The 27,313-nt window shown below is 46.7% G+C and overlaps 1 protein-coding gene and 1 long non-coding RNA gene across 4 annotated transcripts in view; one reads left to right on the top strand and one right to left on the bottom strand.

Moving 5' to 3' along the window:
• The window catches only part of LOC309377954 (solute carrier family 2, facilitated glucose transporter member 3-like), a 230,922-nt gene that overhangs the window by 4,879 nt on the left and 198,730 nt on the right, over positions 1 to 27,313 (bottom strand). The window contains exons 1-8 of one of the 3 annotated variants that reach the window (XM_081925687.1): positions 22,259 to 22,376; positions 13,143 to 13,283; positions 8,458 to 8,553; positions 5,476 to 5,636; positions 4,745 to 4,985; positions 3,673 to 3,835; positions 2,051 to 2,238; positions 1,006 to 1,110 (exon numbers count right to left, since the gene is read on the bottom strand). In XM_081925687.1, coding sequence (XP_081781813.1) covers positions 1,006 to 1,110; positions 2,051 to 2,238; positions 3,673 to 3,835; positions 4,745 to 4,985; positions 5,476 to 5,585 — 807 coding nt within the window. In that variant the 5' untranslated portion in view covers positions 5,586 to 5,636; positions 8,458 to 8,553; positions 13,143 to 13,283; positions 22,259 to 22,376. Of the gene's footprint in view, positions 1 to 1,005; positions 1,111 to 2,050; positions 2,239 to 3,672; positions 3,836 to 4,744; positions 4,986 to 5,475; positions 5,637 to 8,457; positions 8,554 to 11,390; positions 11,529 to 13,142; positions 13,284 to 22,258; positions 22,377 to 27,313 lie in introns of those variants that run through there. The other 2 variants (XM_081925686.1, XM_081925685.1) reach the window with 2 other exon arrangements.
• Positions 17,997 to 21,324, top strand: LOC309378054. The gene is made up of 3 exons (XR_014171816.1): positions 17,997 to 19,004; positions 20,461 to 20,922; positions 21,099 to 21,324. It is a non-coding gene; the product is annotated as an uncharacterized lncRNA (long non-coding RNA).

Here is a 27,313-nt window from a genome sequence, read left to right as displayed (position 1 = left end):
CCCAGCTCCTGCCCACCTAGCAGTTCAAAAGCACCTCAAAGTGCAAGTAGATAAATAGGTCCCACTCTGGCGGGAAGGTAAACACCATTTCAGTGCGCTGCTCTGGTTCGCCACATGCTGGCCACATGACCTGGAAGCTGTCTGCGGACAAACGCCGGATCCCTCAGCCTATAGAGCAAGATGAGCGCACAACCCCAGAGTTGTCCGCGACTGGACCTAATGATCAGGGGTACCTTTACCTTTACTACCTTTAGTAATTGAATGATGATCAAAACAACCATCAGGCTGGTGAAGTGTCCTGTGAATTTGCATCCCAACTTAACTGAAATCTCTTCTCCATCCCCCAACCCTGAAACAGTACCCTAACACTTTAATAAGCAAAGACTACCAGTCATTTTTAATATATATAAAGATAGACCATTCAAATATATAAAAAACAACTACCCTTTTCATTTTCTACTCTGATAACCCATGAGAACAAAGGCCAACTGGCGAACTGAATTAAAACTCATAGCTCAAGTAGTACTGCTATAATATCTGAAGTCACTTTGGTTAAGACAAGAAACGCCACCTCAGAGTTTGCTGTTCTATAGCTGGGAAACATTTCCGTGCTTGGGGGGGGGGTGGGGAGGATCGCAAACAGGGGCCACCCTGTTATTCCCCATATAGCAGAACAGCAGCAGCAGCATTCCATCCACTCTCATGACAGGGACAAACTAGGAAACTGCCTCCTGCCCACAGGCAGATCTGGCTTCAGGGCAACACAATCGGGAAAGAAGGAAGGAGAAGGAAGCAACGCTCCCTGTTTCGAAAAGAAAATGTCGCCCAGTGGGGAGAACAATTAAGCACAGGGTTGCAGGGCTGAGTACCAACCCTGAATTCTAGCCATATATTTACCTCCCTCCCTATTGTTCTAGATTTAAAGATAAATATAAAGGGAAGGAGAGGGGAGACTTTGACTCAGCTATAAAGTACATGAATGCCATGTTGCCAAAGACTACTTACTGATACAACTGTAAAGATGGTGTTGACCACACCGGCACCAATGGTAGCGTACACCGCCTGTTTCACTCCAGCATCTTCAAAAACCTCAGTAGAATAGTAAAAGACCTACAGGCAGATAAATATTTGTCACTGCTGGTGTCTGGAGCCAGTGTGGTGTAGTGGTTAAGAGCGGCAGTCACATAATCTGGGGAACCGGGTTCGTGTCTCCGCTCCTCCACATGCAGCTGCTGGGTGACCTTGGGCCAGTCACACTTCTGTGAAGTCTCTCAGCCCCACTCACCTCACAGAGTGTTTGTTGTGGGGGAGGAAGGGAAAGGAGAAGGTTAGCCGCTTTGAGACTCCTGAAGGGGAGTGAAAGGCGGGATATCAAATCCAAACTCTTCTTCTTCTTCTGGAGATCACCTTGTTCTTAATGCTAAGCAGGGAAATTCAACGTCTATCTTATTATTATTCATCATTATTTATTCATTTTATATGCCACCCTATACCCAGAGGTCTCAGGGTAGTTCACAGAAAAGGTCAACATAAAAACCACTATATAATCAAAATATAACAACAACCCAATAACACCCCCCCAAAAAACAAACAGCCACATTTTAAAAGGGCATAGGATGTCAACCAAAGGCCTGGTTATAAAGGAACGTTTTTGCCTGGTGCCTATTGACTCAGAAGCAAATCTCACTGAGTATAATGGGAATTTTGCCCAGGTAAGTGTGTGCAGGATTGACCACTGCATTGCTTAACTGTTGCTAAGATTGAGGGCAGGCAACAAAATTCCCTGCTATCTTTAAGCCTCATAACAGTCCTTTCACGTAGATTGCAGCTGTTCCTACTTTTATATCCAGTGACCGGGGCCTCAATTACTGTGACTAAGGTTCTCCTACAAGCCCATAATCACTTTTCTCTGCTTCAAATATGAGTTCCAACAGGAACTGGCCCATCCACAAGGCCAGCAATTTAGAACATGGCCGCCTCCTTCTGCATGGCAAAAGTATTTGGCTGCAAGAGAAAAACACTCAGGGAATGGAAGAAGAAGGTAACTTACTGCATTGATGCCGGACAGCTGCTGGGATAGCTGAAGCACAATGGCAATGAGGATGGCCTGGCGGTAGCTGGGGGAACGGAAGAGCTCAGGAATGGTCACTTTCTTCTCTTGAGACATCTTGGCGCTCTCTTCTTTCATCTCCTGAATATCACTCGACACATCTTGGGTTCCACGGAGCTTCTGGAGAACTGGCAGGAGGAATCAAACATCTGAATTATGCACAATGCTGACAGTGATAATGTCATCCTACCCTGAGAGTTCACTTCTTCGTGACAATGAAGCCAGCTCCCTAGTCTATTCTTCTGCTCAACTCATGAGGTTAACTGGCCTTTGATCTAACCCATTAATCCTCATCACCAACTTTAACAAAATCAAAGTATTTTTAACTGTATTTGCTCACAAATACAGATCTCTTGCTGCCTCTTGACTCTCTCTCCACTTTTCCTTCTTGCTTTCCCCATTGGCTAAATTCAAATTCTCAGTAGGGAACAGTTTCTCTTGCTTATGGCATTTTTCTCTCATGCACATTGAGATATATATATATAAAACACAGGCATGGCCAAACTTGGCCCTCCAGCTGATTTGGGACTACAATTCCCATCATCCCTGACCACTGGTCATGTTAGCTAGGGATGATGGGAGTCCCAAAGCAGCTGGAGGGCCAAGTTTGGCCATGCCTGCTATAACATGTCAAGGACTGTAATTAGACAGAGATCTCCCACACCTGGAGATGCTTCCATTCATCTATGAGGCACGTTGATACCCTCACAGATCCAGGAGGGAATTCCCAAAGAAATCCTATGGGTAACACTCAGACTTTCCTTTTTCTACTCATGTTTCTGCATTTTCCCACTGCAGGCAGGTACTGGCACAGAAGCAAACCTTATGGCAAGACCCAGGAATATTCTGGGTTTCTTAAGTCCCTCTGTGAAACAGATACCATTCACACAACCCACAAAACAACTTGATTGAGTCCAGTTCAAGTTTTGGAGAAGACAAGACAAAGAGGAATTGAAAGGGGCAGCCAGGATTTCCATGCTTCTATGTTTTCATTGTGTTTTCTCAATCAGATTTTTCTCAGAAAATATGATAATTAGAGAAAAGAATCTAACAATACAGCAATCGCGGCAGGTGTTAGTGGTTCTTGATGCTACCTTCTAGAGGTGTGGTTTTGATGTGGATAGTGACAGTTTGGCAGGTGAACCTATTATCTTTCCAATGGCTCCCATTTTAATGTTTTACTAATCTTTTTGGCTAATTCTTTTATAAATTACAATTATTTATGCAGTAGCGCTCAGATGAAAAAGCATCATAGTGCTGATTTTGAGAATCAGTTTTAAAATCATGCTGCCTCAGTAACCAGCATTTAATCAATAAAATGCCATTTTTTTAAAAAATGGCTGCTCAAGTGGGCGGTACCTTCGTCTATACTTCATAGTGCGGACAGAACATTATGAGACATACACAAGAAAGGTGATGGTAGTGTGTGGCCTGTTAAGTTGCAATTCCACTTATACCTTCTGGAAGGGAGTAGATTGTCCTATGAGCTACCCATAAGGATAATGAAGAGGCTACGTTGCTGCAAGCCAAGGGATTGGACTGCTTCATTACTCAGTGGTTACCTGCATGCGCTTTCTCTTCCTCCATCCTGTTGATCAGCAGGAATCGTGGGCTCTCAGGACAGAATGGCAGTGCTGCACACTGAAAGACGGCTGGGACAACGGTTAATCCTACCAGCAATGGCCAGAGAGTTTTAGTTCCCAGGATGACATCTAGGCCAAAGACCTGATTGTGGCAGTTGGTGGAGAGAAAGACAAGACAAAATGCTTATGAGCTATATTCCCATAAACTGAAAGTTACGTGCAGCATAACTAGACGTTTTATAACAATCTATGGCTTCCCATAAAGCAGCATGGATTTTTCCCAGAGGAATTGTAGTTTGTTGATGATCCCTAGCCCACCTCTACAGAACTCCACCCAGGTTTCAATGATAGGAAGAAATGATTCTTTGTAATGTAGCATCCCCTTCCCTGAATGAATCCTCATTCATTTACTTTAAGCACATTCAGCTTTAATCTGAAAAAAGCTCCCAGAGTAACTTTTAAAAAGTAAAGGACCCCTGACAGTTAAGTCCAGTCATGAACGGCTCTGGGGTTGCGACACTCACCTCGCTTTACTGGCCGAGGGAGCAGACATTTCTCTGCAGACAGTTTTTCTGGGTCATGTGGCCAGCATGACCACATGGCGAAACCAGAGCAGCGCCCAAAAACACTGCTTACCTTCCTGCCTATTTATCTACTTGCACTTTTATGCACTTTCGAACTACTAGGTGGGCAGCAGCAGGGACTGAGCAACGGGAGCTCACCCCGTCAAGGGGGTTCAAACTGCAAACCTTCCGATCGGCAAGCCCTAGGCTTTGTGGTTTAGACCACAGCACACCCGTGTCCCCCCAGAGTAACTTACATGAGGTCAATAACAAAACAAGACAGTCCCTGCCAGCAGCCTTATCAACTAGCCATAAACTATTTTCCAAGTAGCCAACTGAACCCATCTTATGCATGTTTAATTTAGAATTAAGTCCACGGTCCTCAACAGGGATTACTCCCAGGTGCACAGAGTTGGGACCTGGTCATTAACTCCCTTCCAGCAATACCAATGAACCACTTAGCTGCGTGGCTTTGTAATCATTCTTACCTGCGCCACCAGGATACCCACGACAATACCCAGCTGATTCAGTGTGCCAAAAGCTCCTCGCAAGGCAGTGGGGGAGACCTCACTGATATACATGGGCACAAAGCCAGTGCAGAGGCCGCAGTAGATACCAACAACAAGCCGGCCAGCAATAAACATTTCCAAAGCGTTTGCCATTCGGGAGAAGCCCATCAAAATGCCTCCTGAAATGGGCAAAATATTCACCAGCAACATAGAGTTTCGCCTGCACAGGAGGGGAAAAATCTTATCATTATTTCAATTTATATACCGCTTTTCCATATAAATATGCCCAAAGTGGTGCTACTTATTTAAACAGAAAATCCAAGTGGCACCATGCACCCCTAATTAATATGGGTCATAATCCATCACTGGGACATTCTCATGTGCAAAGAAACCACACTGGAGAACAAAGCAGACTGGTTTCGAGGGGGCTTGTGCAGAAGCTCTTCCTGGTGGATTGGGCTCCATTGTTCCCCTCTGCCTCTGCAATTTGTTGTCCTCAATGGCACCCAAAGCATATTTGCTTTCTGGTAGGGCAAGTTGCCTTCTTAGTACTTCCATGCTAGGCATTCCCCCAAAGTGTGACACAATGATCATTGTGGAATTGAATTCTCTGTCCATTCTGTAATGGAGATATTTTCCTCTTATCCCTTCTTGTTCTTCAAAATGGAGGCGGAAACTGCTCTGCAGTCCAGAATGTTCCCCCAACGTACCTGCCAAATCGGTTGACGAAAAGTCCAACAGAGAAAGAGCCAAGCATCCCTCCTACTGAGAAAATTGACACGGAGAGTGCCCATAGTGAGGTTAGCAGTGGTTCGGACATCGGGGCGCCTGACCGCTCGACCCATGAATCATTAAAAAATTCTTTGATAACCTGTGTGTGAGAGAAGAAAAAACACTCCATGGGTATTGAGATACAACCACATACCAGGGATATTGTGTTAAGAAAACTTTGGAATTGTACTAAAGGAATGAGGTGAGAACAGAAATCAAAAGAAAAGCTTCTTGATACATAGAATAGAGTGGTATAAAAGTTAAATACTTTTCTAAAAATGTTTAAGTGAACCTGGTTCAAGACAGGAGAAATACTTTTACGGTTCCAGGGCATTAGTTTTCCAACAGTGAGGAAGGAACCTTGGCTTTACTGGAAGTTTAAATCAGGAATTACTCCGCCAGAACATACACAATGGCAGACAAGCTTTCCTGAAAGCCCCATGCTCCTTGCCATAGCTCAGGCCAGCACGGAGTGTGCATGTACAGGAAATCTGTTGCAGGTAATTTAAAAAAATAATAATATTTATCTGTTGCAGGTAATTCAACGTGTAAAATGTTGCCTGGAGGTAGAAAGAGTGAAAACTATTCTAGAAAAGTTAAGACATGGGGAGTGGAGACACTGCCTCCTCCTTTTGAGGCATGGCAAATCTCAAGCAAGCAGTTCTCAAATGCTTCTCACAAGGTAAGAGTGCATTGGCTTATAGCTTTAAACAGGTATATTTTATCACATAATATTGGACCTTATCTTTCAATCCACTGAATTAAACAGATGTTTAGTTAATAAGAGTCATACAAATCTACATTCTAATACATGCACGGCTCCTGTAAAGAGAAGAGGCTTTTGGCTGATACAGTCAGACATGAAAGGAGGTAATAGCTGTGTCTGCTTAAATTCCATCTTCTGCACTCACAACTACTAAAGCCACAAGAAACCCACCCACCCACCCTTTCACATATTTGAAAAAGTGTTCAGGTGCAAATGGTTCCAGTCAACATGAGGAAAGAGAGCAGCAGGGTCAGTGGACAGGAGGCAGCCATCTTCTGCACTGCCGCCAGGTGGCAGCAGGACCTTAAGCATGAGCGCAAGAACAGATGCCTGTGGTTTCTGCATTTTCAGATCTCGGGTGCACATGGTACAAGTGAGTCATTCATTTTGTAAAAACCCAAACCCACACACTTCCCCGGTTCTCTCTCTTCATCTAATGGTGCAATTTTGAGGTGTCTTACTTGCTCTACTACCGCATGAAGATTGAAAATATGAAGATCAAGAAAAGATGGGTAAGAATTATAACTGTAAGGGGAAGGGGGGTGATAGTCACATACAGGATTGGAGCCAGAGGTGGGGGCTGAAGTAGAAGAGAATCTTAAGGGAAACTAGAGCATCTCTCAGCCCTGCACTGTGCGCCAGGCCCTCCCTCCCTCCTTCCCCCTCCCTCCCTGCCTTTCTTCCTTCAAGCAGATGTGCCCTCACTGTGACTCAGCAGCTGGTGGTCCTCCATTTATTACAGCTACCTTCCTTCCCCCTCCAACCAGGGTCATGCTGAGGGTGTTGGGACTTGGACCTGGGAGACCCAGATTCAAATCACCACTAGGCCATGACGCTCACTGAGGACCTTGGATGCCAGTCACTGCCTCTAGCCTACCTCCCAGGGTTGTTGTGAGGGTTAAATGAGAGGGAGAGCCATCTCTGCCCCTTGAGCTCCTTGGAAGGAAAGGTGGGATATGAGTGGAATACTGTAAATAAAAATCCCCAAAGATGTGTGTCCCTGGGAGGTTAATCATTTAATCTGCTCTTCTCCCACTGTCCCCACCTCAGTCATCCGACTGCCACAAAACTCTCTTTATAGCACTAACAATCCTGGTATGGCCGTTTTTATGTTTTGGCCATCCTAGAGCAAGGATTTTGCTGCGCTTAGTATATTGTCTCTGTGTATTTTTGATAGTTTTGCCAATTTTCTTGGAAGCTGTCCTGGGAATCTGAAGGGCAGGGCAGAAACACCTAACGTGTGTGTGCGCACGCGCATGTGTGCAATATAGGTTTGGGAGGGACCCCTAAGGGTCATCTAGTCCAACCCCTTGAAATGCAGGAATCTTTTGCCCAACATGGGCCTCAAACCCACAACCCTGAAATTAAGAGTCTTGTGCTCCACCAACTGAGCTGCTTACCCAGCTTTTACATTATAAGTTGTGAATTTCCCCCTTCCTCAAGGCCGGGTCAGAAAACAGGCAATGAGCTGTAATCTGTAGTTTCCCCCAGATTTTCTTCACAGTTCTTCCCCTCCTTACAGGATGAGCCGTGCTGATTCCATGGGCATGACTGGTACTTATGAGACCACTTTCAGGCAATGGTCAGCAATAACAGGTTGCTAGGAAAATTGATATCCCCCTAACAGAACTGCTTTCTTGAGGGGAAACCTTTGCATCCCATGCAACCAAAAAGAAAGGCCATTACATTTATCACACAACAAGTCCATTTTCTGGAAAGGTGTTAACAGCTACAGAGGAATTTGAACCGGAAATACCTCAAAATATGGGGTTTGGTTGCAGGTTTAGTGCTACCATCACTGTGACAGCCATGCTTTACATTCTTTGTCTGTCTGGACTACCAGATATCAAGCCAGGAATCCCTGTGTGGCTGGTGGAATTTAGGCATGAGGATTCGGACCACTCTTCCTTCCCGGAGAGACTGTATCCTATTTTTATTTCTTCCTCATACGCACAATAGTTAAGGATACATCAGGTGTCAATTGTTCCTGAGTTTCATCTCCCCTGTCTCCAGGACTACTACATTTCTGTGCCCCACAATTTGATTTATTTCCCCTCTGCTTCTTGTACCCTTCATGGCTTCCTCAACTTCCTGATCATCACTCGAGGAAAGGACAGGGATGGAGCCCCTAAAAGCCCACAGCACATTGTCTTACCGCTGCAGGAGCATTGATGACTCCAGTGTTGTACCCAAACTGGAGAGATCCAATGACAGCAACAAACACAGCAGTGACAAGCGGGCACGTTATCTTCTGCAATAGAAGGGAAGGAGAGAAAACAGTTAATTCACATTTTCCCAGTTGGCTTCCCATGCAAACAAGCAGCAATCTCAATCCAAGGTTTCTTGGAAATCAATGAGTAAAAATGAGAAATGCTTTCCAAGTTATCCATTCTCCTTGGGAAATAATGCAACTTGTAGACACTACAAAAAAGTGCAGGAAATACAGATAACCATTACCCCAACAGAAAAATTCTAATCCAAGAGCGTTTATATTTCTCATTCAGCTCTTCATTACACACTGCTAAGTCACCACAAATGTTTTTTTAAAGGAAGAATAATAAAAAGACACTTGTGGGAAATTGTTGAATTGATGGCTGCCTGAAAATGTTAACTCCTCAAAATGGCTGACTCCCCCCCTAGGCAACAGCTGGTGAAGCTTGTGTCTGGGAGAAAACATTCAAGCACTTAAAGGGTAAAAAGCAAATCAGACACACAACACACAAGTTCTTCCTTGAGGATTTCCTGAATATGCTTGTGCTGAAGGACAAAGGAAAGCAGCCTAATGGATTTGTTAGCCTTTCTTCCTTACCTTATCCAGGATTGGAAGAAAATTAAAACATTAATCTCCCACAGATCAGACAATTTAGCCCTTCCTCCAGCATATGCACTGGAATTGCCACAGGTAAGGCCCCAGGCAGTTTGGGGGGGTAGTTACTGGAAAAGATATAAAAAGATGACCTCCCTGTCCCTCCCTGTTACTGTCAAGCTTCTGCAACTTGCACAATCCCTCGGAGGGCTGTTTTAATTTGATGTGTGATTTGATATTTGTGACCGTTTTTTATTAAGGCACGGATTCTGATCCAGACCACATGACAAGAGCACTGGAGAATTCTCCCAGGCTTTCTGGGCTGAAATCTGAGACGAAAGATTGGATGCTGTGGAGGGGCAGCGGTGATGCATGTCTGCACATCTGTATATATATGTGGGCACAGGCCTTTAAAGTGTGCCCATCTACTTACAGGTACTGCATGACCCCACTTTTGTGCCACTAGGTGAGACACAGCACAGCAGAATGTGTGGGCCCAGTCCAGTGGGAGCCCCTGAAATCTGTATATCCCACCCGAATATACCTGCGTCCCAACTTGTAACAAACCTCAAGTGCACCTCATCACTTCATGTGCTCCCAAAACAGATTTCCTGAATCTGTCATGGGTCAGGCATCCCCATTTTGGAGAGAGGTTTGCTCTGGAGAAAACAGTGAAGGTGGCAAAGAGATTCAACACCCTTGCCCCACTTCATCCCCCCAGCATCTCCACCAAAAAACAACCACCAAAAAACCACCCTGGCCCCACCTGTCTACAGCTTCTGTGCTTTAAATCTCCCCACCCCGTTTTCCACAAATTTTGGTAGTGATGGGATCCTGGCACACAGATATCCTGCCTTTATGGCTAGGTAGCCTCTCAGTAGCCCTTTTAATGCAAAGGGAAACATGAGACACAAAAACATGTACAGTACGTAAATACCCCAAAGCTGGCTGTGAAGGGTTAAGATCTCCCAGCAAACAGTCAAATGATTATTGCAACTGATATGGCACTTTTTCCAGTGTTGAAAGCCCTTCCCACCTCTGTAACCATCACCATTAGAAATGTAAGCTGTGTCATTACCCCATCTCTCTTGCAGATGGGAAGCCCCAGCTTGCCTAAGGCCAGCTCCCTGTCTCATAGCTGACGTGAGATTTGAATCAAGGACTTCCTGTCTACCAGCCCACACTGAATCACAGGACTACATCAGCCTAGACTAGCCACAAGACAAAGTCATGGTGAGGGGCTGAGGCTTCTCCTTCCAGTCCTCTGTTCAACCATGTACAGCATGCATGCATGTATGTATGTGAGTGTGTGCGCGTGCGCCCCCACCCCTCCCTGCAGGCCAGGCTCCCTTAGGCAGCCTCGCTTTTCTCCTTCTACGGCTCAGCTTTCCTGTAGACTCCTCTGAATTGGCCGACATCTCAAGAGTGTCCTGTGGCAGCCCTTAAATGCAACAATCTGGATTACTTCACTGTGGGGTTTCTGCTGCTTCCTTATCTTACTGCAAAGTCATAGGACAGCAGAGGCCTTGGCAATTCCATGAGAAACATTTGTCCAAAAACATCTCCTCTGCTGTCCACCCAGCATAATTGTCTTGCTACTATCTAACAGTATTTGCCCTCTGCAATGTCTGTCCAGAAGGCAGCCCTGCACTTCAGGGTGGGGGTGGGAGGCCTGGCAGCCTCACGCTGGAACCCGCACCAACTCCAGGCGCGCTCCCTGGCACATGCATGCTCCCTCCCTTCCCCACGCCCTGGTCTTCCGCCTCCGCATTTTACCAACGGCGCTCCAGCTCCCCTCGGGCAATGAGGAGTACGTATTCCAAGGGGCAGCACTTGTTGCATCCAAGTGGGGCTTGTCTTTGCCATCCTCTCAACGACCTTGGCAGAGACGCTCTCCAAGAGCGGCCTCCTGGATCGGGCAGCAGCGAGCGGCCACCGCCTGCATCCCAAATGCTCTGCCGGAAGCACATCTCCGCCAGGGATCTTGACTGGACGCCCGTCCTCACCCGGCCCAGGCCAGGCGGGGAAGCGGCACAGAACGGCCGCCCCAAGTATGCGGCGCCGAGCCCTCAGCACCGGAGATGAGGGAGAATGCCTCTTCTTTTTAGACTCGGAACAGGCCGAGGCTTCGTCATTCATTTGCGCTGCGAGAGGCGGGGAGGAGCGGGGCTTCGGCGCGTCTTCCCAGCTCCCGTTTCCCCATTCCCGTCTCGAGGGCTTTCCGGCTCGCCTCCTGCCCCCCACGCCGACCCCCCAGAGATGCGCCGAGGCATCGCGCTCACCTTCTTGCTCTCCATGCCGCCAAACCCTCCGCTCCGCGCCCGTCACGGAAGAAAGTGCCGGCACCGCGCCGCTGCTCCCGGGATGCGCAGCCGCCACGCGCCTCGCCCGCTCCTGATGCTGATGCTGCTGCGGCGCCGCCTCTGCCTCACGTCGCTTCCTGCTGCGCGACCCGCCCGCCTCGCTGCTCGCTGCTCGCCGCTGGCTGCTCTCCTTCGGGCCGGCCGGGGCGCGGGTCTATTTCAAGCTTCGGGCGGGCGGGGGGCGGGACAACCCCCGCCCTGGTCCAGTCCCGCGGGAGCGACGTCGCTGCCTCTGGGTGTGCGCGCATCTGGCGGAGGACTTTCCTTTCTCTGTTTCAGAGACGCCCCGAAGCCCAGCAATGTCGGCCAGGAGGGAGCAGTCCCCGATTTCTCCCCCTCCGCCCGCTTCTCTCTCTCGGGGAATGCGAAAACCCTCCAGACAGAGTTGGCAGTTCTCCTTCTGGGCTTCGGCAAGAAATAGGGGAGCGGGAGAGGGAGGGAATCAGAGACAGAAGAGAAAAACCCGGGAAGAAATTAAAAGGTTCCCCAATTCTGCCGGGCCAGGGTTCCCGCAGTTCCTGAGCACTAAGGAATTGCTATTACGGAACTGATCCTATTAAAATGGTCCCAGCCTCAGATTTAGCCTGCATCCATTTTCATTAATAATTTTTTAATTTATTTTGCCCCTGGAAAGCTCAAAAGGTTGCTCCCCCGTTTTGTGCAATTTTAGTAGGCCTAATTTTGTCATTCCTTTGGCATTGGGGCCACCATAAAAGAGATAAAGGATGATTAATCCAAGATTGTTAAAACTAAGGGGAGATGAAACCGGCAAATTTGCAGCTGCTTTGATTCTGCAGTTTATATATCATATTCTCCTTTCTGGCACAGAATCCTAGAATTGTAGAGTTGGAAGGGACCCCAAGGGTCATCTAGTCCAGCCTCCTGCGATGCAGGAATATTTTGTTTGAGCTCATCTCTAGCAGAGAGAGGCAGGCTAGGGCATTTCGGCCTATGCAGCTCAGAATAAAATCCCCAGCCCAGCTATAAAAGTGTCATAATACATTCAATAACCAAACTTGGGGGCTTTAACTGGACCAGAAGCTGCTGCCTGAGGAAGCCTCCTTCATCTCCCTAATAGCTGATTGAGAGAAAGCATTCAATAATGTTCTAGATAAACTATAGAATTATTGTAGACTATGCAGACTGATTGCTTCTGAACACTCCAGCAACGTTCAGAAACTCAATTTCAAAAATAAAAAAATGATTCCCCTCCCATTCAACAGCTTTCCAAATCGCATTCCTGAGAACAGCTCTGACTTTGCTTCTAAGGCATGCAGTGGGAGAACAAAAAAAATTTTTTTTTATGGATTGCGTCACAGTGATCCACTTCAAAGATCCACAAAACCTGAGGTAGTGTCAATTGTCCAATTTAGCATTTTTTAAAACATTTACAATAGCTCCCTGGCTCAGTATTGATGTTCAGAGAACAGGAACCAATATTCCAGATCCTTAAAAAAAATACCACTCACATATTTTGCAGAACGTGTTATGTTGACAATTGCATAATTTTATCTTCATAGTTTTGAATACTTAGGGTTGTATACATTTCTCCACATATGGGCAGGGTCTCCTTCCTTTCAAGCTCTCAGGAAGCTGAAAGGAAACCACAGAGCAAAAGAGAGATTATGTTGTTGCAGCACTTCCTAAATGCGGCCAGAGAGGGGTGCTTACGAGGGAGACGTGACGTTATTGTCTCATTTTCTCAGTCCTTCAGGCCTCCTTGTTCACTCCAACTCAGAAGCTGCTCCAATTCAGCATCTTTGCCACAAGCTCAGTTTTTCCTGATCAATGTTGTCATGGAAACAGGGACAACTAGGGACAAAGCCAGAAAGGAATACCCTTAAGTCATGCCGTAAGCTAAACGCTTATCTCTTGTGGTGTATCTGACTTGGTCATCATTTCACACACATACTAAGATGATGAAGAAATCTCTAGTGGCAAGCTATGACCTTTTCTTGATTGTACAGATCGCAGTTATCTAATTCTCTCCCTTCTACTTCTCAGATCGTAGGGGCATGCGATCACATGACTGAATGCTTCAACCTGCACACAGAAATCCACACACACAGAAAACTAGCATGTCAGGAAGAAGGCTAGACACCTTTCTCTCTGACATCTAGTTTTCTATATGTAGGTACAGTGGTACCTCGGGTTACAGATGTTGCAGGCTACAGACGCTTCAGGTTACAGACTCCAATAACCCAGAAGAAATAGTGCTTCAGGTTAAGAACTTTGCTTCAGAATGAGAACAGAAATTGCGCAGCAGCAGCAGCAGGAGGCCCCATTAGCTAAAGTGGTGCTTCAGGTTAAGAACAGTTTCAGGTTAAGAACGGACCTCCGGAACAAATTAAGTTCTTAACCCAAGGTACCACTGTATTTCCTCCCAGCAAACCTACAGAGGAGTATCTAGTCATTTTATCCCTTACTTGTAGTCAGTCTGAAGCTGTGCAAGTCCAGAAAGTGGTTTACTACCTCATCTGCTGGTTGCGTGAACTAGATCCACGTGTAATCCAAAACCTGGCTGGGCCTGTAGCACTGAAACCAGTCTTCTGGGAAATTTGCTGGGGCCGGAAACCAGGGTGTTCCTCAGCTGCGTTGGGTAGGCCAGGGAAGGAGGACACAGCAGGCTTCAGGGAAATAAACACCCACAGGACTTTCATCTCTCAGGAATTCCCTAGGCAGCCCTTTGAATCCAAACTATTATGGGTATAGTTTAGTTACAATTTAAAATGGCAAACAACCCTTGGAAACTCAGGGTGGCATTTCTGCACAAGTTTGCTGGGCCTCTTGACACGGAAAGCCACACCAGCTGAGAGAGAGCAGAAGCAAGGAGGCTGCTGGAAGGGTGCTAATCATGCAGCAGACAGAGAAAAAGGCCAAAATAGTTGAATTTCTTTTACTCAAACTTGTCGAGATGAGAGTACTGGCAGGACATCCCTGTTCAGGGCTGAGGAAGACCAGCAGAGCTGCAGTTTCCAAAGGCAAAAATAGCAGAGAAGTGTGAGGGGAGGCCCAAAATTGCAGAAAGCAGTTTAGAGAGGCACTAGCAGAAATCTCAAGGGGGGAGGAGCAGAAGCCTGGAGCAAGAGGGCCTACGCTGTAGTGAGATTGACAGGCGCTAGCAGCGTTGTGTTACGTGGGTAGGCCAGGGCAGGAATGACAGGGTTATTTCAGGACAAGATGGAGAGGCTCATACACAGCTGGAAAGAGAGGGAAAGCCTGGAGAAGGAAGCGATTCCAGAAAGTTTACAAATGACTGGAATTACCCATGTGCGTTTTTGAAGAACTGGAGGGGCCTAGGAGGACGCTGCTGAAAGTGCAAGAGCTTCTGCTGGTGGGATGAGACCATGGACAGTGGCATCTTGCTTTCTGTTTTTAAATGACTGCAAGAACTGAAAATACAGCTTGAAGGAGGAGGAAACTGTAGTGAATGGTTTGGCAGATGTTAACAGGAAGCAAAGTTGTCGTGGTGCAAAAGTGAGGTCTCTGCAAGGCCCACTAGGGTATAGTTCTAAAATAACCCATTGGTTCTTTCCTTCCTATTCTCATGCTCTCAGACTCACTTGGCAACATACAACATTTGTTCTTCACCCCTCCGCAACCCCTTTCTACCTAATATTCCTTCTTCGCTAACATCTGCAGCTATTCACAAATGAAGACATAGTGTAGAATCAGGGAATACAATGTTTTTTTGTTGGGAAGTATTTGAGACCCCTGATCATTCCAGCTGTGGTGCGTCATGCAGGCGCAACCAGAGAGCAGCATGAAACGCACTCTTTGGTGATTTTAGCAACATTAATATGATGCTTGACATACCAAGATTTCTGGTGCAAGGTGACTTTGTCCTCTCTCACATTTTCCTGATTGCATTCCCCTTAAAATAGGTTTCAACTGGGGGGGAAATGGGGTGTGATTTCTCTCACTTGCACCAGACTCCATTGTCACAAAGGTCTGGTGTGCGAAAAAGCACATTTCTTGTCACCCCACAACATTTCCCCAACTCTATCATTTTCCTGAATCAATCACCTACCCGAAAGAGGAAAATAATGAGTTTGGGAGACACAATTGCCCCACTGCATGCAATAAGATGCACACAAAAGAGCAAAGCTTTCCTTTATGAACAGGTCCTAGTGGTGCTACATTAGATGCTGCCTTCCATAGCAAAAATTGGCTGTCTGTTCCAACCTGCTGCTTGCTAATGTTCAGCAAGGTAACCATTACATGCACATATCACGTGCACAAGGTCTAACACGAGCAAGAGAGTGCAGAATGTTTGCGTATATTTTCAGTCTGCTTGTGAGAATCATCAGAGATCGCAAAGAAAGGAATATATGATAACAACAAGATGAGAAAGAAAGTAATAAAGGACTATCTGGATTGAACTAGGTAGAACTGTCTAATTAAAGCTGTAAAATAAGTGAAGCCTGGAGTTATCCGGAATTTTGGACTCGTGCGGAGCTTGATGTATGGGTATCCTCAACAAAATTTAAAATTTGGCTGTATAATTTGGAACTAATGTGATTTGAATAATGTGATGTGATTGGCCTGTTAATAAAAATTATTATTATTTTTTTAAAAAAAGAATGTTTGCATATAGGAGACAGTGCATATGTACATAGACTTAAAGGATATAAAAGACATTCTCACACAGAGGGAACCCCCAGGACCAGACCTCAGGGCAGTTGCTGGCCTTCCATCCCTGTCCCCATTCCTTTCTGAGCCCTGCTATCATCTTATCTCCTGAGAAAATACTTCTTTTCCCTCTTTCTGCTGGAGGCTGTTTGCACACCAAAAGAAAAGGTGCTTGCCAGAGGGCTTTTTATTCTCACAGAGTTGGGCAAAGAGAGCAGATTTCTTTGTTTAAATAAACTATCAAAGCTGGGCGCCTTCCAGAGGCAAGCATAAAATTTATTGTTTAATTGTGTAGAGTTATTTGCAAGTCTGTTGACACATTTTCAAACCACAATAATGGAGTAAAAGGCTCTGTCAGCTGATCTCTCCTAGTTTTTGTTTTAATATTTACAGCACAAACCTCACAATACTTGGCCAGAAAGAGAGATCTGGGCGGGAGGGGGGGACCCTACAGCTTTTATTCAACAGTAATGGTACCCAGAATGTTCCATGGGCACAAGAATTCCTTGTTGCACAATTTCATGTTCTCTCTCTGGGAGGCCCATGTCTTAAATGCAAAATCTCCTCTTAGAAACAGTTCCGTGCATGTTTGGGGGTATTTTGCAACTTGACAAGGAGGGGGCACCATTCTGCCTCAGACAGCAAAATGCATACATACATGCACACATAAATTTATTTGTATGCTGCCTTTCCACTGTTAAAACCATGCTCAAGGCGGCTTACAACATGGAAGAAGACCCATAACCACAACAAAGCAAAAGTAAAAAAAAGGTAAAGGACCCCTGACAGGTTTTTTTGTGTGTGGGTTTTTTTTGTTTTTTTTTTTTGAGATGAAGAAAGTTTATTGGGAAAACCAGGAGTGGAGTTTTGTCTGGGACTGGACTGTAAGTTTAGATCTGGTGATAAAAACACACCCCTGGGCTGAGCAAATGCTAAGAAGCACCTTGTTCCTTAACTCTAGGCACATGTTGCCCTTCCCCTGACACCGCTTCACACTCTGATTGCTGGACTTTGACATTGACTGGCATCCTAATAAACCAAGAGCAGGAGTAGGGCCCATGAGCCTGAAGTTTGCTGCTCACCCCTGGTGCCTACAAGAATGGGCTGGAGGACCCCTGACGGTCCAGTCGAGAACGACTCTGGCGTTACAGTACTCATCTCGCTTTACTGGCTGAGGGAGCCGACTTTTGTCCGCAGACAGTTTTTCCAGGTCATGTGGCCAGCATGACAAAGCTGCTTCTGGTGAAACCAGAGCAGCACACAGAAAAACCATTTACCTTCCCATCGGAGCGGTACCTACATTTACAGTGGTGCCCCGCAAGACGGAAAACCCGCTAGACGAAAGGGTTTTCCGTTTTGGAGGTGCTTCGCAAAACGAATTTCCCTATGGACTTGCTTCGCAAGACGAAAATGTCTGGCGAGTTCCTGTGGGTTTTTTCCCTTTCCCCCCTTTTTCTAAGCAGCTAAGCCGCTTATCAGCTGATCCGCTAAGCTGATAAGCCGCTAAAAGCCGCTAAACCGCTAATAGCGCTAATCCGCTAAGCTGTCAATGGGCTTGCTTCGCAAGACGAAAAAACCGCTATACGAAGAGCCTCACGGAACGGATTAATTTCGTCTTGCGAGGCACCACTGTATCTACTTGCACTTTGACGTGCTTTCAGACTGCTAGGTTGGCAGAAGCAGGGACCGAGCAACGGGAGCTCACCCCGTCGCGGGGATTCAAACCGCTGACCTTCTGATCGGCAAGCCCAAGAGGCTCAGTGGTTTAGACCACAGCGCCACCTGTATCCGTTATAGCAAAAGTAGTCATAAGCAATAAATCAAATATTAACACACAAGCAAACTGAACAATTTGCACATAAATCACAACAAGACCTAAAATATTTTAAAAAACCAATAGCAACCACACCCTCCTCCAAAAAGAACAACCACTCCAGTGTAAGAGTCTTGGGCCACCTGTGAAAACCCAGCAACACAGACACCTTCTGTTCCTGGAGGAAAATTCAGTGTGGTTTGCAACAGCTGTGGAGCTGAGATTAAGGGAGGGCCAGGCAGGAATTTCCATTGAACCGATGACATCAAGGAGAGTCATGGGAAAGAGGTAGTTTCTCCTTTCCCTCTAAATGCCACAGATGAAAACTGGATATGGATAAAGTTAATGACAATTATCTATGCTGGCATTTGGGGGGAAATAACCTATAAATTGGTAAACATCAGGATTTTATATTGCCTGTCCCAAATGGTGTGTTTTGATTCAACCTACTCCCAATAGAAAAAAAGCTCCAGGAAGATAATCCGGAAGTAATGCAGAGAGAATTAAAACTAGGTCACCCTGAAGGAAATGTCCCAGCATTAATTGCCATCTTGAGAATGGATGAGGGAAAAGGTGGAAGGCTCATTTGCAAGTCCACAAATTTGCATACGCACAGTTCTTTTTTTTTTATGGGCATCTTCCATGAATGGAGGTCAAAGGTCATATTCCATGCCAACTGAAATGAAATGCATTATAAAGGCTTGGTACTTTGCATGTCTCAATAAATTAGCATATGGAGTAATAGTATAGCCCTGCTTTATTCTGCCTTGGTCAGGCCACACTTGATGTTCTGGGCACCACAATTTAAAAAGGAATTTGACACACTGGAACGTGTGCAGAGGAGGGTGATGAAGGGTCTGGAAAGGAAGCCTTATGAGGAACGGTTGAGGGAGCTGGGTATGTTTAGCATGGAAAAGGGGAGACAGAGAGGAGATATGATAGCCATCTTCAAATATATCAAGGACTGTCACATGGAAGGAAGATGAAGCAAGCTTGTTTTCTCCTGCTCTGGAAGGTTTGGCCCGAATCTATGGCTTCAAATTACAAGAAGGAAATTCCGACTAAACATCAGGAAGAACTTTCTGATGGTAAGAGCTGTTCAACAGTGGAACAAACTCATTGGGAGGTAGTGGACTTTCCTTCCTTGGAGGTCTTTAAGCAGAGGTTGGGTGGCCAACTGTCATGGATGCTTCAGCTGAGATTCCTCCATTGCAGGGGGTTGGACTAGATGACCCTCAGGATCCCTTATATATGCCTCCTTCTTGTCTCCCTTCCCACGCTTCTTACCCATGTGAAACCAAAACCAGACATCTGGAAAGTCCATTTTCACTTAGGGCACTATTAAATCTTTCTTGCACTACTTCTGCTACCTGTAAATGTTGTCATGAAGACAAACAGCATTGCCATTTGTACTGACCAGTCTTGGCCAACCTCTGGGGATGTGTACATCTGGTAAAGTTGTCTCTCCAAGGGGTCTCTTTGATAAGGTGTTTTATAAACATGTGCACACTCTGCACATGCTCAGGGGGTACCTGTGACATGGTAAAGGCTGCTTACGAGCCTTGTCAGAACAGGGTTTGGCTCAAAATGATGACCCTCAACTGAATGGACTACTGGCCTGATCTGATTCACTGTAAGGTGGTCCTCTGATACCAGACCATTTCTCATTAGAAAGCAATAGCACATTAACCGATTAGTACAATAACCACATATTGAAAATCAATTTTAATTTGCATTCTCTGCTAGCAGTTACTCGGTGCTGACTGCAGAATTGCAGGTGGTCTTCTTCAAGTATCTCTTGATTCAGAAAGTGTGTTATGATTTTGTGAACAATAAATTACACTGTGGGTGCCTGCACTGGAGCTGAACCAAGAGTCTGTGCTGTGGAGTTGCCTGGTCCCATGCATGATGGCTCGTTTGGTATATGGGCACTCACTTGGTCTGAATCTACAGCTGCTTCTTGTTTGGCATTAAGGCTGAGTTTTTCAAAATTGCCAGGAAAAAGCTTCAAACAGAAAATATAACCAGAACAAAACATTTTGACATTATCAGGAGGGTTGTTCTAAGAGATTGTGGAGTCTGATAGGAGGTGAGAAAACCAAACTGCACCCAATGCACTAATTTATAAGGGGCCCAATCCTTAGGGAGTCCCCTTGCATGAGGCTCTTTGAAAGGAACAGGAACTGCAGAAGAGCACAATAGGTGACATTTGCACATAAACATTTCCCAGAGAAGTCTGATCACACTTGAGCAGCCTTAATGATGCCCTAAATATGCTGGCAGAGGCAGCTGGTGGCAGGATTGCCTCTGTTACATGGGAATTTTGCCTGCTGCTGGGTGAGAAGGGAATCTGGCTAGGGCGGGCCCTAGAATCTATTTTTTCTTTCTATCTCTTGGCTGCAGATGACGCTCCTCCTGTGCCCGTCATCATCCTGAGATGGTTGGAGGGTGTGCATGGCATCAGTCTAGAGGGATACTCACGCTTCTCCCGGCACACCAAACCCGAGGCATGCCCACATTTCAATTGCCTTTCTTTTCTTGCAGATATAAACCAAACCGTTTAAGATGGTAGTTCCTGCTTTTTCCTGAACATGCATCTTTTTCCCTTCCAAAGCCACCATCCACTTCCCCTGCGGTGGCTTCTGCTCTGTTGTTAATCCGCCCGCTTTCCCTTTAAATGTGTGGCTGTGTCATCTGACCCTGCCTGTACCCTTTTGCGGATGCCAGTGCAAAGACAGGCAGGCCAGGCCAAGTCACATGCATGCCTACGCTGCAAGAGTCACGGCAGAAGGTGCGCAGTTTGTGTCTTCTGACAGGCACACTGCAATCCATAATTTAAATATGCTATTTGCGATTGAGATTCTGTTTCGGAAACCTTGCCTGTGAAAACATACGAGGTGAAGCACACCTCTGGGTCTCTTGAGTCAGCTGTCTGTTTTATTTCTGTGGCTCTCTGTCCATAGGAGAATATGCCCATTTATGGACATATCTTTCAATGATTATTAAGTAAAATATTTTTATTATTTATTATATTCTTATTTATAACTATTTCTCTCTTTATTACTGTACTTTTAATCATATATTTATTATATTATCTGCAATAAAAGTCAGCAAATTAGCCAGGTAGCAGGGAATGTTGTTCCACAATTTTCCCTTAAAAATGTCTCAATTTCTTTCTGCAGCTTCTCTTCCAACATTCTGGGTCAGCTCATTTACTGAAGCCACAGACTTGAAAACTTCAGAGACCGTTCTGACTCTTTGCACTAGACAGTCACCTAAGGCAGTGGTTCCCTTGCCTGCCCCCCCTAATTTTTCATCATTTTTGCATGGTGATATCACAATTTTATGGTCTGTTTTAGCGCTGTGCAGTTTTTCAATATATTGGCCAAAATCGGTTTTGAATCACAATGCGGTAACGGTTTTGACAGGGCAATATGCAGCAATACATCGCTCCTTGCGCTCCTCCCATTGTGAGATGCTGCCTTCCCCTCACTCACACTCATCACCCTCACCTCAGGGCGGAACAGCCATTCTTAGTCTGCAGGAAAGCAGCAGCAGACACAGTGGACTGCATCTTCTCTGGCTGCCACCCCCCAATCCCCCTCCCCTCCCACTCATACCATGAGGTGGAGGTGACTCCGCTTCCTCTCCCCCCAATCTGATCTCCATGGCTGCTTCTTCCCTCATCTCCATGCCTGATCTCCAATTTCAGACATTGTGATATATCGGAATATCATGCTGTTTAGCTGCTGATTTATCAGGATGTTGAAAACCAACCCTAGCCTGTTTTTTTTTTATTATACCTAAAATCCTTTGCTTATTAGGGGCTAACCCAACACTGCTTTGCAGAGGTAACTATCATAGTTATCCAAATTTTCAAAAGTGAGCGTCCATGGCATGGCTTTTGAAAAATAGGGGGTCCTCAGTAATTAGATAATTAGATAAGGAACTGCCTCACCCATATATCGCTGCCCAGCAACTGCCTTCCTCCATTGGGGCACTGCTGACCACATGGCTTGACCCAGAGGTGGGCTTAGTTTGGACTAGAAATCAGACATTTAGTGTTGCAGCTCCAACCCTCTGGAATCAGTTGCCAGCTGAAATTAGACAGGCACCCAGCTCACTGAAAATGCTTTTGTTCAAGAAGGCTTTCCCAGAGATGTAATATTTCAGGAATTATGAGCTATTAATTGTACAGCAGTAGAACATGGGGTGAAATAAGAGCCCCTCCTCCTCAGATTATGCCAATTTAATTAAATAAACATTTGGGTTGATTTATAAAACAACAGGAGTACAATCAAGGAATAAACACAGAAATGCCCGGTAGTAGGATATATCTTACATGGCACCAGCAGAAGTCAAAGGCCCTTCTCCTTCCAGAAGATGCCGTATGGAATCTACGGTCTGTAAGTCCACTGCTCACTCTCTCTCTAAAAAAATCTAACACAAGACTTGGCTGTATATTTATAGCCCCTTGCCTGTGAAATTGAGGCAGTGGCATATCCTGCTTTAGAATATAGGGCAAATATGAAACAAAGGTCAACTAATAGAAACAACATGTACTTCTGCCCCTTGGGGAGCCAGGTGGGGTCTGAGTGTGGGGTAAAACAGAGACAAACAAAAGGTCAGATTACATTGTCAAGCGTGGCCCAGCCTCCTCCTAGTGCCAAGAGGATTCAGGGTTGGTTTCCTTGGAATAATCACTGGAGACAGGTTTTGTTTATGTCATTTAAGATTTTGCTTCTACATATATACAGGTTCACAGCATTAACTTCAGCAGATACTGCTCCCATCAGATTGCTAAGGGAATCCCCAATGAATTAGCAAGAGCAAGTCAGGCCTCTGGATCTTTTCCAGCCCTGCTGTGGGGGGCGGGGAGGCAAAGCCCCAACTCTCAACTCTCTCTCTCCTTCCAAAACAGCCCATCCATTAAGAAAGATCTCCTTAACAAAGGAGGGTACTTGACCACCATCAAGATGCCACAGCCATCAAGATAATCTCCAGATGAACTCCTGGTACCATTAACCTTCTCCTGACCAAACCTGTTTTACAACCAATAATTATGGGCCTTCCATCCAGATAAACCTCCCAAATTTACAACTACAGTGGTACCTCGGGTTACATATGCTTCACGTTACATACGCTTCAGGTTACAGACTCTGCTAACCCAGAAATAGTGCTTCAGGTTAAGAACTTTGCTTCAGAATGAGAACAGAAATCGTGCTCTGGCGGCGCGGCAATAGCAGGAGGCCCCATTAGCTAAAGTGGTGCTTCAGGTTAAGTACAGTTTCAGATTAAGAATGGACCTCCAGAACGAATTAAGTACTTAACGCGAGGTATCACTGTGTATGTAATTTTTACAGTTGCACCTGTTGCACCACTGAATTTCCGTGGTGGGTTCTGAGCCCTGTTGATTTGCTGTTGGCTTCCATCTGTCTTGAGACAACGGAGTCTGCCCATTTAACTTATTAGTTGCTTTTTGCCATGACAACTCAAAGCAACTTAACAATAGTTTAAGCAAAAAACAAATACATACATTAAAACCAGCATTAAAAATATAGAACCATCTAAAAGACAATTCTTTTTTTGTCAAAACTAGATTAAAACATCCCACCCACTCAAAAACACCACAGATATTTAAAAGCGAATGGCCAGGTGAAAAAGGAATGTTTTTGCCTGGCTCCTAGAAATATGTCATGGTGGCGCCAGGTGAGCCTCCATGGGGGAAGCATTCCACAATTGGGGAGCCACCACTGCAAAGGCCAGTTCTCGTGTTGCCACCTGCTAGATCCCCAAAAATCAAAATATCCGGATGTACATTCCATGTATTCTTGGCTGTGTGCTATCACTGTGCGGCTGTCTGCATGACATCTTCATTGTTATGTGGTAAGACATTTTGTGGTGGGGATGGTAGCAGTAAAACATCTGGCAGTGACTGGCCTATCTGAGCTAGCATCACAGGAGGCCTATCTATATGTGATACAGAATAATCTCTGGCTGCCATTGCCTGAACAGGTATCTAGTTGGCACCAACACATTCTGTTGCATTAATATTTTGAACAAAAAAATTTCCTTCCAGTAGCACCTTAAAGAGCAACTAAGTTAGTTCTTGGTATGAGCTTTCGTGTGCATGCACACTTCTTCAGGGTTATCTGACTATTAATATTTTGCTATTTTTACTTGTGGATACACCATATTTACACATTTTATCTGGGCTAAGGATGTTTCCTTTTTCATTCTGTTCAGAATTCAGGTTGTGTTTTTTTTAATGAACAAACAAAACTACCGTATTTTCACCCTAAAGCAAGAGAAAACCAGGATGTTGCTTTAAAAGTTACACACACACACACACACACACAGAGAGAGAGAGAGAGAGAGAGAGAGAGAGAGAGAGAGAGAGAGAGGTTCTTTTCTACAGCTGTTGGACAAGCAAAACTTGATATGGAGTGTGAAGAGTGATGGCAGTTTTTCAAAAGTTTGCTGCCTTTCCAGCAACACCTGATGGAAAACTGTAATGCCAACCAGCGGAAAGAAATAGAAACACTATTTTGAGGAAGGTCAGAGCTCACCACCCCTGGCAGGCCACATCCCATCATTCATGTGACACGACTGTGTGCCATATCAGGTTGAACATCAACATGGGGGCTGGCAAAGATTCTAGATACGAGTGGCAGGAGCGGAAGTTGTATTTTTTGTCTTCCATCATTCATTATGATGTATTTTGAGATGTATTGAGGATCTCTGCCAATTAGCCCTTCCATGCCTCTCTCAAGGGACAGCCCCATGAAGAGGCTGACGCCATGCCTTAGACCAGGTGTAGGCAACCTAAGGCCCATGGGCCACAAGCGGCTCATGGGGGTCATTTAACCTGCCCCTGAGCTGCCCCTGAACTGAGCCGCCCGCTCGGTGAGTCCCCGCGTGCTGCACTAAACCGGCACAGCACAGCACGGGAACTTGTTTCCACTGCGCCGGAAATTGGGTCTGCGCAGATGCAGGTGCTGGAAATCACGGGCGGGCACACTCACGCACACACACCATCCGGCCCACGGAGGGATCTCCGCTGGAGTGAACCGGCCCAGGCGAGGTAAACCTTGCCAACCTCTGCCTTAGACAATGTAGAATGCAGAGGTTCAAGAATTTTAGTTATTATTTTAAAATACCAGTTGTACTTGGACTGGTCATGCCTTGGTTTTGACATCATAGGGTTTGTTATTGATAATGTCCCATAATGAAGAGGACAATAGGAAGTTTTGGAGACTCTAACACAATGTGGATTTATTGCAGAAGAGGAAAACCCTGCAGACTTGGGGCCAGGTCCACTTCATCCTCTCCCTCCAAACTCTTTGTCTCTCAAGGTAGTGAACTGCATCAGAAGACCTTTAGATATTTGAAACTGGATGTGTTGCCATGTGTCCCAGTGGGCTTCCTATTCAGGATGCCAGGGCAGCAGTCAATGTCCCTGCAGTCTCTGCCTCCCTCCTTGAGCTGCTGCATCACTCCCATGTCAACCCCCTTCACATGGCCTGGGGCACCTCCCTTTCTCACTCACCTGCTTCCTCCCTCTCCCTTCCACTATGCCCCCTATACCTATCACTGACTGACTCCACCCCTCATTCTGGCTTCTCTCTGCATTCAACACCTTCCTAACTCTTTCAGTAGCCTGTGGTTGGCTGCTGCTGACACAGCAGTTTGATTTCACAGCCCCCCCCCCCCCGCACACTCCATTGTTTCTCAAGACAGACAGATGCCAAAAACAACATTGCTTCTCTTGATCAGGGCACTATGCTTCTGTTGATGCAGCCTAGAGTAGCATTAGCTTTTGTACAGGCAGGCTGGTAAGCAACCATGAAACGCATCTTAGCAGCCAGCCAGTGAGGCTTTTCCTGTGTGTGTGTTTGCTCTGCCTTCCCATCCTCTCCATCCTTTTTCATTCATCTCTACCCATTTGCCCCTTGTTATATCCCACCCACACCACTCCTCTTTCTTTCATCCAGTTTTCCACCCCCTAGGTTCACTCCATCAGTACCGCCTTTTCCATCATTGTCAGAGACCCCCTAGCTCTCCTCTTCCTTTTATAGCCCAGGGAACATGCAAAGTTACAAAACAAAGGTCAGAGGTGAGAGGATGAGATGCCAGCCCCTTTCAGCTCCAATGCATAAGAAAAGGCGGCTGATGGGGCCTTCCTTAGAACAGTGTTTCCCAACCTTTTTTGGGCAAAGGCACACTTGTTTGATGAAAAAAATATCGAGGCACACCACCATTACAGCCCCGTGACGTCAGCGCGCAGCGTCACGCCGGGAGGGACGCACGAAAGTGTAACTTTCAATTTCCCCCCCCCCTTGCCGGGGAACCTCCAAGCTTTGGGGGGTGGGGGGGGAGGAGGCAGCAAAGCGAGGGACTGAGGGACCCTAACCCTCACCGATCACCCGGGAAAGCATGCGAATGAGGAGCCCCTGTGTCCTGCTCCCGGCAGCGGACGGCACAAAGCGAGGAGGCCTGGACAAGGCAGCACGCTCCCCGCTCTCGCTGCATCGGGGCTTTTCTCCTCCAGGCCGCTTTCGAAGTCCCCTTCTCCGCTCCCAAGAGCCGGAGCCGCTGCTTCCAGGCCCTGTCCGAGCCCCGACTTGTGGCCTCACTTCAAGGAGCGCCTGTTGCTGGGGACGGGGCTGCATCCCCCTCAGCCGCCGCCTCGCTTCCTTCCAGGAGACCCGACGGCTCCCCCTCTCCCGCTCGCCCTCCTGCGCCCGCAGCAGACCGAGACCTCCCCGCCCCCGCCCGGCTCGGCCCTACCTGGGCGCCTCCAAGCCCGGCCGGCTCCGCGTCGCGCTCCACGCCGGGCAGCTGCAGCAGGGGCTGCGCGGGGGCGCGCGGCGGCCCGGCTGAGCGCGCCCCGGAGCCGCCGCGCCGTCGCTCGCGAGTCCCTCCGAGAGCCCGCGAGACTGACTCCGGAGTCGCGAGGCGGCGCGTCGCCCAGGGAAGGGGCGGCTTCCCACAAGCACGACGACCGAAAAGAGCCCAGCAGAGCGCGCGCCCCGGAGGACTTGGGGGGGGTCTGTAGGGCATCAGTGGCCCCCAGAATTCTGCCTGCCCCTCGCCCCATTTGATCCAGATTTACCCTCTGGGGAGAGCGAGCCCCGGCCCAGCAGGGGGCGCCCTCGCTCCGTCCTCCGGGAAGCAAACGCCCTCGCCCGCCTCCCTCCAGGCAACATCTCGCGGCACACCAGGCAACATCTCGCGGCACACTAGTGTGCCGCGGAACACCGGTTGGGAAACACTGCCTTAGAAGACCCCAGAGACTATGTGCTGCCTCACACCTCCAGAGTAATGTGTGTATGCACACACACAGTCTGAGTTGGTGCTGCTGTTCAGCACTGCAGCCAGCAGGCAAATTTCTATA

Source organism: Podarcis melisellensis (genome assembly GCF_964234715.1).
Source record: "Podarcis melisellensis genome assembly, chromosome: 9".
Taxonomy (NCBI): domain Eukaryota; kingdom Metazoa; phylum Chordata; class Lepidosauria; order Squamata; family Lacertidae; genus Podarcis; species Podarcis melisellensis.
The sequence above is the reverse complement of the archived record's forward strand: the minus strand, read 5'-3'. Positions and strand labels throughout refer to the sequence as shown.